The sequence below is a fragment of the Alligator mississippiensis genome, chromosome 13 (genome assembly GCF_030867095.1).
Source record: "Alligator mississippiensis isolate rAllMis1 chromosome 13, rAllMis1, whole genome shotgun sequence".
NCBI classification, from domain to species: Eukaryota; Metazoa; Chordata; order Crocodylia; family Alligatoridae; genus Alligator; species Alligator mississippiensis.
This window is the reverse complement of record NC_081836.1, coordinates 30,208,590-30,227,219: the sequence shown is the minus strand read 5'-3', so window position 1 is coordinate 30,227,219 and position 18,630 is coordinate 30,208,590. Positions and strand designations below refer to the sequence as shown.

The following is an 18,630-nucleotide window of genomic DNA, read 5'->3' as shown; positions in this document are numbered from 1 at the left end:
TGCTGGTTAGTCCGATTGGCCACTGGGGGACCTCCCCCCCCAGTCAGCGAGATTGGCTGCAGGGGGTCCCCCCCCGGTCACTGACTGATGCTGGGGAAGCACATGCCCTCCCTAAGGTAGCACCAGTCGCCCATGTCCAGTGACCTGCTAACCCTGAAGGGAAGCTCCTGCCTAGGTTAGAGGGCTGCACTAGATAACCTCCTGAGGCCCCTTCCAGTCCTATGTCTCTCTGAGGGTGTGAGAAGAGAAGTAGGTGCCACTAGTTTAGGTTCTTTGTAGCTAAAGGACCCCGGCTCCATGATCAGCCCACAGAACTCCATGGGTAGCAGCAGCTGCGAGGCCTAGATGTTGCTTGCATTGCATACAGTTCTTAACCGAGAAGGCATCTGCCTCTCTCTCCTTCCACCCAGCACAGCCAGGCACCTGCTGATGTGAAATGCCATTGGATACCTGCCAAGCAGAGTGCTCTCAATGAAGGATCGTGCAGCTGCAGCCCCTGACCTCAGCTGGGTATGGGGCAGAGAGGAGGAAGGTTTGCACAAGGAAGCAGTGCATCCCAGCCATGGGAGCTGAAAAAAACCCACCTACCTCAGCTCTTGAAGGTGTGCACAGGTCTGTGCAGCTCCTTTTCCCTTGAGCTAGCCAGCAGGGGCTGCCATGGTAGCCCTGCTCTCCTCCACTGTCAAAGTCTGGTGGGATCTCTTGCACCTTGGCTGCCTGGGAACAGTCTGGGCTCAGTAGCTCAAACTCCACAGCCATGCATTGCAGTGAAATGCTGAGCTGCTTCTAACCAGCACCTGGGGAATGCTGTACAATCAAGGACAAGAGACAGGGAGGCATGGGGCTGGGACGGGCTGGGCAGAGGAGGGAAAGCAGCAGGTGTGTGTGGAGAGATGTGCAGAGAACTGGTCCATAACAAGGCATGTGGGAGGTGCTCTTGGACTGTATCACTTCACTGCTGTAGCACAGGAGCCATAGCATCAAGACCCAGCTGCATGATCTGTGCTAGGTCACTGCGGGTTCTGCCAGGGGAAAGACATTGCACTGATGTCACTTTAGGCTTAGGGAGTTTCACTTGCATTGACAAGGTTATGGCAGTGGCAGGTGCAAGCTCACCTGGCAGGGAAGGGCTCTCCAGCACAGATTCTGGTGCCTCTGCACCCTGAGGTGCCCCAAGATCCTTTTAAGGGTTCCCCTGTGTGCCACCCAATACTAGGTGTGCAAACACCTGCACACAATTCACAAGATAGACCCAGACATTTCAAATAAGAATCCAGAGCATTGTGACCAGCTGTGGGCTTTGAGTTCTTTGCAACAGAGGAACTGCTCTATTGTCTAAGGTTAAGAAACAAGTGAAAGCTAAGAGCTGGTATGTATATATATATTTGGGGGGGGGGGAGGGGCTTGAGTGTAAAAACCCTGAGAACCTGCTCTAACAGAAGCAGCTAAGCCCAAAACCCCCAAGGGCTAGGAAGCATATTAGAATCTGTCTCTGGGTTGAGTTAGGGTCCAGAGCTGGGCTGGTTATGTCAGGAGAAGAGGCCTCCAGGGACTGCTTGCTGGAAGTACCCTGGCTGCAGTCCTGAAATCCAGAGCAAAACTCCTCTCTGCTTCTCTGGGGCCAGGACATTGTCGGTAACTACCAACATGTTGCTTAACAGTAATGCAGGCAGACAGTCACCGACAACAGCAAGCAGCTCCATCTTAGTCCTTCTCCTGACAGCCCCCTTGCCTGGGCCCTCTCACCCCTACATGGCTGAGAGCAGTTCCCGCCCCTAGCCCCGCTGGTGAAGCGGGGCTTGGCAGACGGGTGGGAAGAGACAAATGAGGGACAAACAAAGAGCCCTTCACACCAAACTGCAGCTCAGCACCCAGGCACAGTTGGGAGGGGGCTGGGAAAATAGCAAATGTCAAACTTCTCCCCCCTGGAGGAGCTGAAAATAGGGCCCAAATGGCTGGGCGGTTAGCAGAGGGGGGCAGGAGGCGGGTGTGCTGAGAAGGCAGCTTGGGGAGGCCTCCTCTGTGCACCTCCATGTGGGGGTGTTATTGCTCAGGCAACACACTTCCTGAGCAGATGTGTGTGCAGGGGTCCCAGGCAGGGCATGCCCACAACACCATGCTGCACCAGCTGCTTGCCAGCTTGGAGAGGAGCCTTCTGCTGAAATCACGCCTTGTACCATTTGCATTGGTGCCCTTATGGGGCCCTGGCTTGGTTACACAGGAGTCTCCCCCTCTGGCAGCAACCTGGAATTCAAAGCCCATTCTGCTCTTCTGACACAGCTGCAACTGCAAATAATTCCTTCCCAGCAGCGATTTTCCCAAACCATTTCCTTGGTTTTCTCCAGCCCTTCCACATTTCCAGTGCCTCGGGATCTTCACTGATGCAGCTCTCTGTGAAACAGTAAGGATCCATCCTCTTGGCCTCCTGCAGAGAGAGAAAAAAACTATGTGGGGCACCAAGTGATTTCTATACAGGTGAACTGAGCAACATAAGAAGGGTTAGGAATGAAATGCAAGTCAGTGAGATGTAAATAAAGACCACTCCCAGGAAAGTACGGGAGGAAAACTTTGAGGTCTCCAGAGCTCAGCAGCCTCTGGAGACTTACTGTAAACTTGTGCCTGCTGTTTGAATTCCAGTAATGGCTACGGTTTCCTGTCAGGAGCAGGCCCATATCATGTTAAATGCTGTGCTAACAGAAGAGTCCTTGCCCTGATGAAGATAGGTTATTAAAGGATGAGACAGATGAGCAGATACAGTCAAACAGCAAATGTTTTCGAAGTCCAGTACTTGTACGTTGAAAACAGAGTGCCAACGGCAGTTAGAATATACAAACATAAGAATTGCTATTTACTGGGTCAAACTATAGGCAGCCAGACTATAGGCAGCCAGGTCCACACCTTCTGCCTGCAAGCCCTGCAGAGGCTCCTGTATTGTGTTGGTAGTGGCAACTCTTCTACCTGCGAGTGCCCCACAAGCAGGACCTGGAAGAGTTGCTGGATTTCTACCAGGACCTCGTCAGGGCCTGGTGACTGGTCTCTGCCTCTAGGTCCCTAAAGATGGTTGCCCAGGGCACCAACCTCTTCACCAAGCCCCTGCTGAAAAACCCACAGCTGGTGGTGCCAGCGATGGAGATGCCCTGGGTGTGCCATAGGATGGTCCTGGCCAACATCAACCATATCAGGGACCCCCTGGACTGTGCCAGGAAGGGGTGGGCAGATCCTGCTGCACTGGCCCAGCACATGGAGTTGTCCATGCTGTGTACACCCTGCTGCCTACTCCAGGGTATCAAGGCTGCGCTGCCAGATACTGTCTTCATCTACATTGACCAAATCCTGCATGAGGGCAGTCCCTGCTCCCCAGTATCCCCCAGCCCTTCAGAGCTCGTCATGGAGCCCCTGCCTTGGCAGGTTCCATGACACTCCCCACCTCACCATCTTAGCAGGCTGGGAGATACCAAGCCAGTCCTCTTCTGAACCACCCATTGCCACCAGCTCTACACAGTTGTGGCCCAAACCCTCCACCTTCCTGTCTTTGTGTCCTGCCTGGACATTAACTGACAGAACACACTTGGTGAGGATGAGGATCCCTGGTGTACAGGGATGTATTCCACCTTAATCCCGTGAGCCACCTCAGCTGGTGGCTTCTCCAAAGAACCATCACTACAGGCATGTATCTGGTGTGGTTCATGGATGCCCCCAATACCTGTCCCTTCTACGAGTAGAGGAAGACCCTGGTGTGTGCCTACCTGGAGTGTGCCAGGCTGCAATCATTTCATTGCCTCTTCCCCTCATATGCTTATTTGTGTACTCCCCAACCATAGCCCCACCAAGTCCTAGGACCTCCTGGTCAACCTCCTGCTGGTACTGGCTAAGCTCACCATCTATCTTATCAGAAAGTAGGATGTGGCCAGAAGAATCCCCAAGGACTGTAGTGCTGCTTTCCTGTCCCTAGTCCAATCCTGTCTCCAAATAGAGTTTCCCTGGGCAATGTCCACTGGCTCCTTGGACTTATTTGAAGGCCAGTGGTCGCTGTCCAGTGTGCTCTGCTCAGTGTTCCCCCTTGGCACACTATTTATAAATCTTAGACTACCACTCCCATCCCTGTTATGCTTTTAGTTGTCCCAAGCAATCCCAAGTTCCTAGTGGACTTCCTTTTTCAGGGAGGCATATAGCATTTCTTAACTCTGGCCAATGATCCCTTTGAAGCAACAGATAGGTCTGTGTCACTGTGGCAGAGCAGATGCTTAAAGGGAGAGTGAACTGGGTCTGGGCAGGTTTTTTCTACTGTTCTTCTCTCACTGGCAGCCTCCAGCATTCAAGGTCGAGGAAGTTCTGATTCAGAGGGTATATCCCAAGGCTAGTTAGAGTGGATTGAAAATCAGAATATTCATTTAACTAAAAAAACCCTCAACATCCATCACATTTGGAAGTAGAATGAAAGGTTGTGGATTCACTACCTCCAGGGGAAGTGAGGGAAGGTCTGTTGTGCTAGGCCCATTGGGTTCCTTCTATGAAACAGGCTGTAGCAGGTCCATGCCCAATTCTGGCTATTTCTCAAGAGCCACAAGGTTTTCTGTTGGAAAAACAGGAATTTCAGAGACTGATGGCTTCCCTAAACCTGTGGCAGGTTTAGGGAAGCCATCAGATCAGAAAGGGATTTCAATATTTTTGACCAGCTCTGGTGACAAGGTCTCTATCACATAACAACCTCTAGATCTCCACAATTCAACCACTGTAGCAATGTATTCACTTGCCATGCCTTGCCCTTAGCACCCTGCTTCCCCTCTATCCACACCCACAGGAAACACCCCACACTTGGAGGAGAAACCAGCCCTGAGAGGACACAGAGTCCATTACACAACCGAACGGGAAGAGCAGCGTGTCTTATTGTGGCTTGCTGAGTCACTCCTGTACTGCACGGCTGTTTTAGGAATGACCAAGCAGGCTGTTCCTGTGCATGGAGGTGTATGTCTGTTAGAGCAGGACAGTTCGTTTTCTTAGCAGCAGGGACAGTAGGGTGCTCTTGCTGTCAAGGAAAATTGCTTTACCTGCTCACTGGAGTCAGTATTCTGGCCAATATCGGGGAAGCCATTTTGGGTGTTGCGCTCCTCAGGGATGGATAGATGAAGATCTGAAGAGGACTGTGTTGTAGATGTATCCCTTTCCTAGCTCTGCTGAGCAAACAGCCTGTTCAGCTTGTCATTATTCCTGCTGATGGTGTCTCTTCTTAAATTAGACAGAAGGTAATTTGGGGCAAGGATTGTCCCTTACTATTTTTGTCAGGTGCCCAATCCTGACTGGGGTTGGTGGTAGCACTGTCATATAGACCATACTACTGCTAAAGCAATCTGTGAACCTATTAACAATGTTGACCTGCACTGTCATCTTTAGGTGTCAGAATTAACAGGTGGTTATTAGGCAAATCGCATATCTTAGAGGGAGTGTTTCACATCTCTGCAAACTGTAGCAGATGTCAGTGCACCCGTTCTATTCTGTGGATGTTTCCAAGCTTATCTGTTCCTGTGACACTTGGAGATTTCATTCTTAGAGCCTTGGGAAAAGGGAACAAGTTGCTGCAGAGCTGCAAAACACACCATGCCTTGCTTACACTATGTCTGTGCAGGTCCTAGCAGAACAGAGGGGCTGGTTTGGATCAGGGCCCAAGGTACTTCTGTAATAGAAATATGAATATGTCCTGTTGCTGGTAATCCCAGCCTTGGATCTCATCACAGCATCCAAAGCAATCCTCATTCACCATAACTGATCTGAACAAGTGCAGCAAACCGATTCACACCGAGGCTGAGCCCATTGGTGCTGGTGGTCATGGCATCCAGTGGTGATTGATGGCTAGAACACCCTCGTGGACACTGGCATCAATGGGAACAGCTCTAGTCCCAGCCTCCCCCAGCAAGGGGCACCATCAGGAATGGTGCAGGAGGACTGGGTGTGGGGGAGATCAGAGTTACTCCAGTCCCAGTGTCTTCTGGTAGGAGGCACAAGATGGGGCATGGTGGAAGACACTGCAGTCTGGCCTACCCCACCAGGAGGTGCTGTAGGGGGTGGGGTGGAGATGCTCCCAGATAGAGTGGTTTCAGGCTCTTGCAGCATGGGACACAGTAGGGGATGTACAGTCAGCCAAGGGGCACATAGCCAATGTAGTGCTGTGCTTTCTCTGGACCATTTGATTTGGGTTGGATGACTCCACAGAGCTGGACATTGAGCAGACCTAGCATGCCCCAGGCAAGGGAGGGAATGGGTCCAGTGACCAGGCTGCCTCAGGTGTGATCCAGCCCCTGTGGAGGTGGAAAAAACAGTTAGTGTGCTGTAGCCACTTGACATGAACAACATGGGTACAACAGAGCACAGAGAGATGTTGGAGCGAACAGTGGAGCGCAGGGATTCCAGGCCAAGCCAGGCTCTGGTTTCCCATTAGGGAGTAGCTGACAAACTCCTCCTTTCCACCGAGGCTGCATAGGGGGAACCCGTCTTCCTGGCTACCCCCTCCTCCCCAGTACAGAGCTGGGCCCAGCAGGGAGGGCTGGCTGCATGCTGGTCTGGGAAGAGGACCAGAAGGTGGGGGCTGGAGGTGCCATGTAACTAGCTAGGCACTAAGAAAGGAGCTGTGCTGTGCTGCACAAGTCGATTCCTGGTCTGGAGGTTGTGTTCCCCATCAGGGTCTTGGGTTTCAGACCCTCACAGTTTCCCTTCAAATCTTGGGGTTGAATCCATTGTATTTCTCCAGCATAAGGTTAGACCCAGCTCAAAGCCTGAGTTTCACCTGGGCCCTGGCTGGGCACGAAGCAAACAGACCCTAGCACCACTGTGAGCAAACATGGCCCCAGTTTGGTGGGAGTTCTGTGTGATTCCACTGCTCATCACTGTGCAGAGGTGGGCCCATCTCCAGTCTCCCTCTCTGAATCTGATGTCCCCAGGAGTGTTTGAGTCCCAAGGGTTGGTTTGAACCCATCTCTGAAAAAGTCTGGATGGACCATGGCATTGACAAGAAGGGTCTGGGTCAGAGGATGGGAATGGTGTGTCAGGGTGGCCTGGTGTCATGTGTGCCAGTGGCAGAACTAGTTTTGGCATGTCTGATTTCACCCCCACCCCCTTCTCTCTCTCTGTGCAGCACTGAAGAGGTCATTCGATGTTGAGGATGCAGAGGAGGGTCCTGGGTTTTCTCCTTCCTCCCTCTTCAGCCCCAGCCCTCCTGCAGCCATCCTAGCAGCAGGTAACGGGGAGAGCAGGCGGCTGGCCAGCCCCATGCAGCCCACCTACCAATCCCGCATCAGCATCAGCTCCAGCCCCAGCCCAGCCCACAGCCCTGTCTTGAAAACCAGGATTAGCAGCAGCCTCTCCTTCAACAGAGGCACCATCCAGATGGCCAGAGCCAATGGCACTGCAGGGTCTGGCCTGACCCGGGTCTCCTCTTTCCAGACCCGGCTCAACCCCAATGGATTCTCCTCTTCCTTGGGACCAGGCAGTGACAGCGAGAGCCTCCACAGCTCCTCCTCCAGCTTGGAGTGCCCCCCATCCAGCCAGGCCCCACCTGGCATCACCCGGCAGCCTGAGCCCCTGGGGCTCAGTGCCCCCCAGGCCACCAGCCTGGCACTGAAAAAGTTCTCATCCCACGGTAATGTCTTCCACTCCGAGGTCGAACGGCCCATCCGACTGGTCTCCAAGGCCACCATGAACCATGGCTCGCTGCCGTCTCTGGACCTGCACATCGCAGAGGACCAGAGCACTCCTGTCCCTCTCTCTCCTACTCCAGCTATTTACTCTACCACAGCCTGGAGCTCCAGTGGCCAGAATAGCAACTTGCTCCTCGCAAAGACCAGCAAGACCATCAGCAGGGAGCCCTCCTTCTCTTCCTCCTCCTCTACCTCCTCTTCCAGTTCCTCCCTGCCATGTGACACAGTCCAGCCACCCCGTCCAAATCTCCCTCCACCAGCCACCAAGCAGCCTATGAAACTACAGAAATTCCCCATCAGTCTGGATGGGTTGATGGGGAAGCCACTAGATGGCTCTGACTCAACTTCAAGCACCGACTCTACGCCCAGGCCACTACCAAGGACACAGCTCAAGGTCAGCCTCAGTGCCAGCCCCAGCCTGTCCCAGGAGGCCAAGGAGGAGGCAGCAGCAGCCACTACCACCACTGTGAGTGGAGTCTCCATGGTGCCCTCTCCAGGGAGGCTCCTGGGTATGCAGGCCCCCGAGAGCCCTGTGCCACTGCCACAATCTCCTTCTCAGGCTGCATCCTTCAGGCTCGTGTCTCAGCCTCAGACCATGCAAGTGACTTCTCAGCCCTCCTTCCTCAGGGGCCAGGAGCTCGCACTGTCACAGGAGGCACCAACTGCACCCAGCCCGAAGAGACATGCTAAGCCCATGACTGAAAAGACAAACTCTTCCTCTGGCTCCAAGATCTCAGGGCTCCAGGCTCCCATGCCTGGCTCCTACCCAATGGAGACTCCCAACATGGGGATGACTGGGCCTCCGGAGGTGGCTTCTGTGCCTGAGGTGCACAGCAGAGAGAAGACAAAGGAAGGTAGGATCCCCCTCTCATTGCATTCTGCAGGGGGACATTTGCCCAGCATACACTGAGGTCAGTGGGAGCTGAGCCTGAGCATGCCAGGGCATGACATAGCCTTGGGGTTTGCTGCCCTGGGCTCTGGCAGCTCCAGCCATGGTGCTCTGAGGGGAAGATGTGAACCAAAGTTTGTCAGCCCCAAGCAAGTCTCTGACCTTAACCTGCTCTCCTGCTTTCTCCACATGAGACTGGAGTTGCTACTTTCCAGTGTCATGCATGTGACACTGCTTCGGTTGCTTTAGTCAGCTGAATGTGGAAGTGAGGGCCACCTCCATGCTTGGAGTGATTGGGCATGCCCTGACAGTGAGATGGTGCTGAGGTTGCCACAGTGGTGCTGATGTGCTTGGTGTGCCAGCCCACTCCTCCCCAGACCTGCTGTTCTTCAGCTTGGTGTGGCCAGGCCTGGGACAGGGAGCTGTAGCTTCTCCAGCTTTGCATTACCATATTCAGAAGGTTTGGGATGAGGTGAAGGGGCAGGAAACCAGATGAACTGCAGCTGGTCCCTATAAGTGCAGGAACTAAAACAGGGTTAGGTTAGAGGGGCCAGAGCCTGTGTCCCAGATCTGAACATGCCTGCACTCCTCTCTGAGCTCCATTTTGGGCCCTTGGTCTGACTGCACCATCCCAAGGAGGTGGCTGCACACTCTGGGGACTGCCACCCCTGCCAAAGCCTTGCTCTGTAAAAATGGACAATAAAAGGCAGTACTGTCCTGCCCCTAAGAGTGTCCAGCCCAGGCACAGAGGGAGATGCTGCTGACAGGTAGGGGAGCACAGGGCACACAGTGGGAAGGTGTGGGGCAAGGTACAGGGAAACAAAAAGAGCTCCAGTTTGGCCACATTGGCCTGCATTAGTCTGGACTTATGCCATCACTAACCATCCCTCATGCCCTTCTCTTTGTCCCCTGGTGTTGCATAGGCTTTCTCCTCTTGCCATTTGCACAGCTAAGTACAGGAACATTTGGGTTTTGGGTGATCCTGGCTTCTCCTGCTCTCTGGAGCCATGCCCTCTCCCTGCACAGGAGGATAGATCTGCCCCCTTTCTCTACGGAGTGTGGCTGGAGTGGAGAGAGGGGCATGAAGAGCTGGCTGCTGCACCTGCCAACTAATACCACCTGGGGCCATGTCAAAAGAGCCTTTCTCTTGTTTGTTTCCACTCTGGCAGCAAAGGCAGGTTAGGACACATGTGCGTTATCTCTGGCAGAGTCATACCAGGCCCTATCTGCAAGTGTAATGCTATGAGCTTGTACCAAGGCCAGACCCTTTTCTTCCCCAGTTCCTTGGCACAGGGACAGGTTCTGAACTCCTTCAACATTGTTGCCTCATTTCCCTCCTGAGCCCTGAGGCTGCAGAGGGTGGCAGGAGGCCAGCGCGTGCTTGCTGACACGCTTCACACCTATCCAAGCAACAAGGGAACAGCTGGGGTTGGGGAGAGGTGCAAGGGGAGCTGAACAATTCCCTCAAAAAGACCTCATATGAAGACTGTACCTTAGATCAGGCATCCATCCAGGAGACCTTCCCCATCTGCCAGGGCACCACATCTGGACCCACCCTCTGGTGATCCCAGGCATCTGTTCTGTATTACAGACTCCCAAGGTATTAAATGCTCTTTCCAGCCTTCAGTGACTTATCTTCCCCTCTCCCTCCCCACATGCAGAGCAGTGCCTTGTAACCTCATTTGATAGCTGGGGAACTGAGGTCCCAGGGGTGCCTTCCCCAAGCCCATGTAGCACATCTGTGGCAAAGCTGGGAATTGAACCCACAGCCCCTGAGTCTCAGTCCAACATTGATCTTTGCTGCAAAGCCCTCCTTTCTTCTGCAATAACACTGTTGTGTCAGGACTTGAGGCCAGGGTATTCAGACAGTATCCCCTCTCCTGCCTGCAGGGAAAGCTTTTAAATGATACCCTGCCACGTTGGCTGCTTTCTAACCAAGCCTGCCAGTGGCATTTCCCAAAGCCTAGGAATAATGCCTGGCTTTCAAAGGCTGGCAAGTCTGAGCACGCACCCACATCCGAACCAGGGTCAGAGTTCTCCATTACCTGTAACCCTACCCCTGATGGCTTATCACCTGCAGTAAACCTGCAACTCACGCTTATCAGCCTGTAGCTGCAGAGGTTTCTGGTTCCCTCCTGAGAGCTCAAACCTGTACCTAGGCCAGGCTCTGCAGGGACAAAAATCTCAGAAAGATAAAGACTAGAAAAGCACAACAATTGCAAAGGTCTCTGCATCAAACAGAGAGCGACCCGGCCCGCACCCTCTCTTCCCCTCCAGGCCACCCTAACTGGAACCAGCCCTGCTCCAGCAGGATCAGTGTGAGGAAATGCGTTTGTTTGTGAGAGAGGTGCGTGTTTGGGAGGGACCAGGCCATTCAAGAAGACCCTGGGAGCATTTCCTTTGGAAGCAAAGGATGTGGGGAGCATGCACAGGCTGGACAACAGTATACTGGGGTGGTGGCAGGTGCTGCTGTGAGGGAGCACTTATTCCTGCTGGAGACCACAGCACTGCTAGTGCATAGCCTGGCATTAGAATTTCAGCTGGCACTGGCAGGGTGCTGCTGTGTGGAAGCTTGGGCTGCCAGGCCCTAGCTGGCCCAAAGTATTTCAGATAAGTGGTGGACCCTGATAAGGCAAAGCAGCTGGAAGCACTGGACTCAGACCTGGGACCGGGTGTGGGGCACAGGCAGCCTTGTTTGTAGAGATGTGAGCTCACGTGTTCCCTGAAACTGAGCCGTGCCTCACATCAGAGCTGGCGGTGTGTACCTTAGCCCTAGGGCCAGGCTATGCTCAGGCCTGTTGGAGCCATGGAGAATGTAGCTGAAGCTGGGCCCTATGTCCTATGATCAGCCACACATCAGGTAGAATGAACAGGTGTGTACATTTTGTCTGATAACAGAACACTTTTGCGAGACTCCTGCTGCACAATTGGCCCCATGGGAAGTGTGCAGAGGCTGCAGGAAGCCCAGTCCTGAAGCCCATGGTCACCTGTTATCCACCAGTTGTCCTACTGTAGCCCTGGGGATTGGGCTGAGCCAGGACCACCTGAGTGCAGCTGAGCCCTAAATTGAGTGCCTGGGTGTGCCCAAGCTGATGAGCAATCCTGGCTGGAACATTCACTCTGAGGACCTCAGTTGTCTTACAGGTGTATGCTTGGTCCCTGGGGGAACATCCCAATTCATCAAGGTACTTAAGCTTATGCTTAACCTTCAGCCCAGAAGCAGCTCCTTAGGCTCCAATCCAATTACATGGTGACTCCATGGAACTATGTGCGCGCTTCAGGTACCCCATGGATCAGAGATCTTGTGGTCTCTGGTGCCTTTTTCTTCAATTTACTGAAGAGTCCACAGAAGCTTTTGTTGCTTGCTCAGCTCAGAGACCTCTGGAGCCTGCAACATTATCTAAATAAATTCCTGATGAGAGGAAGGCCCTGAATTTTGAGAAACAGTTCCCAGCTGCCTGAGCCCTGCCCAGACAGTGATGTGTGTACTGTGTTGGCTGTGGAGCAGAATAACTTCAACTCACACCTGAATCCAACTTCAGTTAGACACCAGCCCTCTTCTCCATAGCTAGCCTGTTGGTCACCAGGCATGCCAGTTTCTGCAGGCTCTCATGGACAGGGCCCCCAGGAGACTACTACAGAGGGAGATCCTCCTGCCCCAATACAACAGCCCCTACCCTTTAAAGCAGGAGTAGGGGTACGTGAGCACCTTCCCAGTTTCCAGCCCTTGTCTTTCTTGTGCATGCATGGGCAATCTATGCCTGGGTAGTGGAGGTCTTGGCAAACCACCACTCACTACTGAAGCAAGCATCTCTGGGGTCCTGAACATTGTAAACTTCCCACTTAGCCAAAACCTAACAGCAAGTTCAGCCCAGATTCCCTGGCATAGTTCACAGCTCCAGTGGGACTGCTCCCATGACTGGCATTCACCCACAATGGGTATTCTGTTTTAAATGGGGCCCTCTGCTGATGGATTCCTTGTGGGCAGTGTGAGCTGAGAGCCAAGAGGCACACACTGCTGTTGCCTGTGCAGAGATGCAGGACAAGCCTTTTCACCTGAAGGCCCCATGTGGATGAGCACCTCCCCCCCGGGGGGGGGGGGGGGGTATTCCCTGTCTCCTTGGTGGGGAAGCTGAGATGGAAGGTCTCAGGAAGAGTTCTTCTGTGGCTTCTAGGCCAGTCACAGCAGCTTGTTTTTGCCCAGTCAGAAGGGAAACTTCACAAGCTGCCAGCCTTGGAGTGAGGCTGGGTTTCAGGTTAACACCTCACCTAGAGAGGGTAATTTTAGCTCAGATGGTAAAGCCTCAGTAGAAATGTCTCTCATCCAGCAGTTGCACAGTGCAGTACTCACACTGCTTGTACGCTGGGTGTGACAAGTTTGTACCTTCAGGGCCAGAAGAGGAAGATAATCCCCTGGGGCTGAAATCCCTCCAGCGGGATGAGTGTTAGAGGATGGTGTTTGGTAAAGCATCACAGGGCATGCATGGCTTGGTATGAAATAACCACAGTTCTCCTGGCCCTGGAGCACGTGTGGATGGAAGCATGTTCAATGAGCTAATGTGGGGTATAAGACTAAGTACCCTGGTGGCCAACTCCTTTAAGAGCTGGTTGATGTACTCATTGCAAGTAGCGTGTCTCAGAAGTGCTGCCAGATTTCCAGGAACGTTTGTGGACACGTAGGGTGTTTATACACTTGCTCCGGGAGGGGGTGGGGACATTTTAATTAGAATGACTCTGAGAGCTGCTCTAATTAAAGCGCCTGGAGCATCTTGTGTATCGGAATCACCACACTTCAAAATGGTGGTGGGGACACCACGTTCTACGAGCTTTAGTTAAAGTGCCCCCGCTGCCATTTTGAAGCGCAGGGACTCTGATACACGAGATGCTGGAGTCTGCTGGAGTGCAGTAATTACCACGCTCCGGCAGACTTGATTAATTGAGTCTGCTCCAACATGCTGTAATTACAGTGCATCAGAGTAGCAAGGTTGCTCATGTGTAGGTGCCCATAGCTCTCCTCCCTGTGAGCTCTCCTCCTTGTGAGCCACTGGCAGGGAGCACTGGCATTTGGTTTTGGATGTCTCTGCAGATCCGTTTCCTGGCTCCTGACCCCAGTTCAACTCTGTTTTGGACACCCTGTGGATTGCACCTCAGATCGGTACTTGGCATCTGATCCCCAGATCCTGACCATGGACTGTGTTGTGGACTCAGCTTCTGGCTTTCCCTCTGGTTTTGGTATGTGGCTCCTGCTCTCTGACCCTTCCTAGGTCCTTGTTTTTCCTCAGTGGACTAACCATTAGGAAAGACTGTCTAAATCCTGGTACTGTAAGGGACCAGGATTTAGACAGTCTTTCCTAATGGTTAGTCCACTGAGGAAAAACAAGGACCTAGGAAGGGTCAGAGAGCAGGAGCCACATACCAAAACCAGAGGGAAAGCCAGAAGCTGAGTCCACAACACAGTCCATGGTCAGGATCTGGGGATCAGATGCCAAGTACCGATCTGAGGTGCAATCCACAGGGTGTCCAAAACAGAGTTGAACTGGGGTCAGGAGCCAGGAAACGGATCTGCAGAGACATCCAAAACCAAAACCTAGAAATAAGCCAAAAACCAGGGTCAGGAACCAGGAGGGCCAGAGCACAGGAGGCTCGCCACAGCAGAACTGTTGCCTGGCCTGCAGACCCAGGGTCTCAGCCGTGTTTAATGTGTAGGTGGTGCTCCCAGCAGCCAATCAGGATGCTCGCTGCTCCTGAACTGGGGCAGATTGCATTAGTTTTGGGCTTGCTGCAGGTGTGGCTGCTACTGTAGTTGGCTCAGGCTGGCTGGCCTGCTCAGTCCCTGACAGCAGAGACTGCTTGATCCGTGTCCCTGACACTCACCTCCCTTGGTCCTTGTCAAGGATCTGAGCTCCCCTTGTCTGCACCCAAGAGGGCAGTGCAGTCTCCACGGTTCATTCCACCTTCAGGCTCCTTGTTGAGTCTGCATGGCCATGAGACCCAAGCTATGGTGGTATTATTTGGGGTGTGAACATTTGGTCTGCCAGGTAGTGGTTGGAGAGCTAGTGGCTCCATTCACAGAAGCCAGCAAACAGCCAGCAGCTGTTAGTGAGCACCATCAGGTGCCACATTCCAGCTGGTATCCTCAAAGAAAGCCAGACTCATTATCCAGTTTCTCACTTCCCCTTGGCTATTAAGACACCTGGGGGAATTTGGCTTCCCAATTGCTGAGCCCCTAGTGTTAGACAAAAGCAGAGACTTCAAGCTTGGGCCTACTCCTCTTCCAGAAAGCTATGTTGAGCAACAGGGCAGCAAGCCAGGTTTCACTTCTCCTTTTAGTGCCAGTCACCCACATGGAGGAAGAGGGGTGTGGGGCTGGGATTTCCCATCCCATCTGGTGCCCAAGGGAGCTGGTTCCCTAGTTGCTGTTTTCTCGTCTTGTTGGCAGTGTGCCCCCCCACCTCTGCCCCATTGTCGTAAAAGACGTAACTGCTGGGCTTGGCACTCATGGCTGTCTAAGATGGAGGACAGTGCCTCTTTCTGCAGTGACGGGGGCTGTGCAGAGCGTCAGGGCTCAAACCGTGTTCTGCAAGGGAGGCCGTACGGGGGTGTGAATGAGAGCGAGATGTCACTTACTTCCTTAGTTCTCTGGTCCTGGCTCCATCCCCACTAGGGCTGGTGCCTGGCGGTAGGTTGCTCACAGATTTGTGTCCTGTTAAACTGAGGTCTTTCCAGCCCATGTGAGGCTGCTGTTCCTAGAAAAGCTTAGAAATTTCACACAGAAATGGTGGGGTCATCTGGGTGTCTGCGCCTGGCCCCTCATGAAGTTTTGCATGTATTTTGTCAGTCTGGCAAGCTTTTAAGAGCTGTACTTTTATGGTTGTTTTTCACTTCTGCTTGCACTTCCGTCCAGAACTGCAAAAAACAGAGTTGCTCAGCAATAAAAAGGTAGGGGGGTGTGTGTGTGTGTGTGTGTGTGTGTGTGTGTGTGGAAGTTAAAAACTATCAAACCACACAAGACTGTTTCTCCACAAGCATGTAGACAGGCAGGCCTGATTGCAAGACCACTCTGTAACAGTTCAGCATTTGGACCCCTTACCAATTTTCCCCATGCTTCTAAAGCCGTCTCTGATGCTGAAAAGCTGCCTTGTTACTCGTTGCCCTTCATCGCATATGGTAGTTGTCAGTGCCTTTCCCCCAGTTCAGATTACAACACTAGGAAAGGCCCAAATATTCCCAGGCTGTTGTGGGGGCAGCTCTGCTCAAATCGTTATGTACAGAGATGGCATCAGCACAGGCTGACACACAGGGAACTGTGCAGCAGGGGGGCAGAGCGAACAGACGGGCTGACTCAGAGCAGCTGCTGTCTCCGTGGGAGGGGGAGAGAGCGTGGGGGCGCCTGCTGGTGGACTTCTTACCAAGCTCCCTTTATCAGGATGTGATGTGAAAGGAGTCCCTTGCTGTTGGCTTATTCAGGCTTGAATGAAGCACTTCAAGGCAGTGCTGTGAAGCATGTTCAAAATTCTCCTTCCTGCTCCTTACAAGCATCCAGGGGAAACTGCCTCTCAAAAGCGAAGTGAACTTAAGACACCTTCAAGGTTTCTTTTCCTTCTCAAATGTCTTCTCTCCTTTTCTTCCTCTGCTTTGGAAAATTTGGTCCCTTACTCTGTGACCTAGATGGATGCTGGATTCATTTGAAAATCATTTGTGGGAACTGAAGTTATGAACAGATGAAACAATGGCATTGAGTTAGAAGGTGGGGGGATCTATCACATGGTAAGCTGATCCATGGGAAGTGTTACGTATGTCCACTCTATTCTGTGCTAAGCAGTGATTTAGCACGTACTTCCTTCAGGAGCAAACCCATCTGTTTAATTTCCACTTACCATCGTATAAGCTGGACAAATGAAGCAGTTGGCACAGTTGTAAGGTCTCCTCCCAACCCCTCTTCTTTAACGCAATACACGTGTTTTGTCAGCACATGACCTGCATGAGCCATTCTGAAAACCTGGCCTTTGCCTCCTGGACTCTGTTCCTGGCAGAGAAGAATGGCTGAATTCTGAGCATCAAAAAGTAATGACATCTTTCCCAAGTACTTGCCAAAGTGATGAGGGTTAAACAGTAAGAAAGTAACATCCACATCTCAGAAACCAGCTTAATTGTGGTAATAGCATTTTACACCCTCCAGTTGAGTGTCCCAGTTCCCATTATTATTATTTGTATTGCCCGAGGGCCTGGGGCCCCCAGCCATTGGCTAAGACCCCATTGTGCCAGGCACTGGACAAACAGAACAAGGAGGTGGGGCACAGACCTTACAGGGCAGCACAAGGCATGCGCACAGTTTAAAAAGGGCCTGGCAATGGCAAAAGCCTCATTCCAGTCCCCGGCTCCAGTATGAGATGCGCGGGTGTAAGCCCGCTGGGCCCCCATGAGCCCAGGGACCCCCAGTGAGACCCTAGGACCCCCAACAAGCCCCCGCCTACCCCAGGTAAGCAGGGGCCCGTGGAGGGAAGGACCTAGTCAGCTGGGAGCGGGCTAAGTGGGCCAAGGAGGGTCACGCCCTTCCCCCTCCTGGCTCCTACTTCGCCCAGCCCCCCAAGGAGTCATGCAACTGGAGCTGCGCAAACAGGTACGCTCCTGGGCCCAGCACATGAGTTAGCGCGGGAGTTTGCACAGGAAGGCGAGCAGGAGAGCCCGAGGCCCTGCCTGTGAGCCCCTCAGGGTAGACGGTCCCAGCCACAGCTGGCCTACCAGCGGCATGATGCGGATGGGCACGCGCCGCACCCCTCGGGTCCCCTCGGGGTCTGCGGCCCCACCTCTGGCACCTCAGAGGCCGCCACCCAGACGGAGCCCATGGTTCCAGGCTCCATGCAGACAGAGCCCCTGGGTCTCGGCTGCAGGGGCTGCCGGTCGCTTTTTCAGACTCTGGGGCCCAGGAGCATGGCCACCTCCCCTTGTGAGGTCTGCTCCCTACTGGGGTCCCTGGCGCACCAGCTGGAGGAGCTCCAGGCCACAGTCCAGAGACTGCGTGCCATCAGGGATGGTGAGCAGGAGATTGACTCCTACTGCCAGGCCCTTCTCCCTTGGGAGACAGAGGGTAGACCACGGTCTCCCTCCAGGACAAGGGAGGACTTGGGCGCCTCCCTTACTGTCTAGCCCAGGGGCTGAACCAAGGTGGTCAAGGGCCCCAAGGCCCACCGCACCAAGGCACCCCCACTGCTGGAGCTTTGCAACAGGTACAAACCTCTTCCAGCCCCAGCAGAGCCTGCTGAGTTACCAGCTCCCGCAGGCATCACGGGCGCTACTGTAGCTACTGCCCCCATTCTCCCCAAGACAAAACGCAAAGTGTTTGTCATGGGAGACTCCATCCTGAGGGGGACTGAGGGGGTAATCTGCTGCCCTGACCCCTTAGTCCTTGAAGTCTGCTGCTTCCCGGGAGCCCGAATCTGAGACACTGCGGAGAAGATCCCTAAACTCTTCTAGCCCACTAACCGCTACCCTATGCTCCTCATCCATGTGGGCACCAATGACATGGCTCAGAGCACTCCCAGCCAGATCATGAGGCGCTACAGGGATTTGGGAGTGGGGCTAAAGGGTCTGGGGGTGCAGGTGCTGTTTTTTTTCAATCCTCCCAGTCTCAGGCTACGGGCTGAGGAGGCAGAGGAGGATCCAGGTAGTGAACCAAAGACTGTGGCGCTGGTGTCATCAGGAAGGCTTTGGCTTCCATGACCACAGCCTGCTCTTTGGTGAGAGAGGCAGTGAGCTGCTGGGAAGTGATGGCCTCCACCTCTCCCCACTGGGGAGGAGGCTCTTCTCAGCCAGACTGGCTGACCTGCTCCACCGGGCTTTAAACTAAGCCCGCTGGGAGACAGGGGGACTACTGCCACTGCTGGCCCACTGAGCAACCCTTGCAAAGCCAGCACGCCAAGGCACTTAAGGGAGTCCACCCCTGCCCCAGCCCTGGAACAACCGGTAGGCAAGGCAAGGGCCCCCAAGGGGACACTTGTGTGCCTATACACAAATGCCAGGAGCTTGGGGAATAAACAGGAGGAACTTGTCCTC

General features: G+C 53.6%; 1 protein-coding gene across 4 annotated transcripts in view; it reads left to right on the top strand.

Moving 5' to 3' along the window:
• The window catches only part of SEPTIN12 (septin 12), a 90,626-nt gene that overhangs the window by 29,695 nt on the left and 42,301 nt on the right, over positions 1-18,630 (top strand). For all 4 annotated transcript variants that reach the window (XM_059716978.1, XM_059716980.1, XM_059716979.1 and 1 more), the window contains exon 3: positions 7,127-8,542. In XM_059716978.1, the coding sequence (XP_059572961.1) occupies positions 7,127-8,542 (1,416 nt within the window). The remainder of the gene's footprint in view (positions 1-7,126; positions 8,543-18,630) is intronic.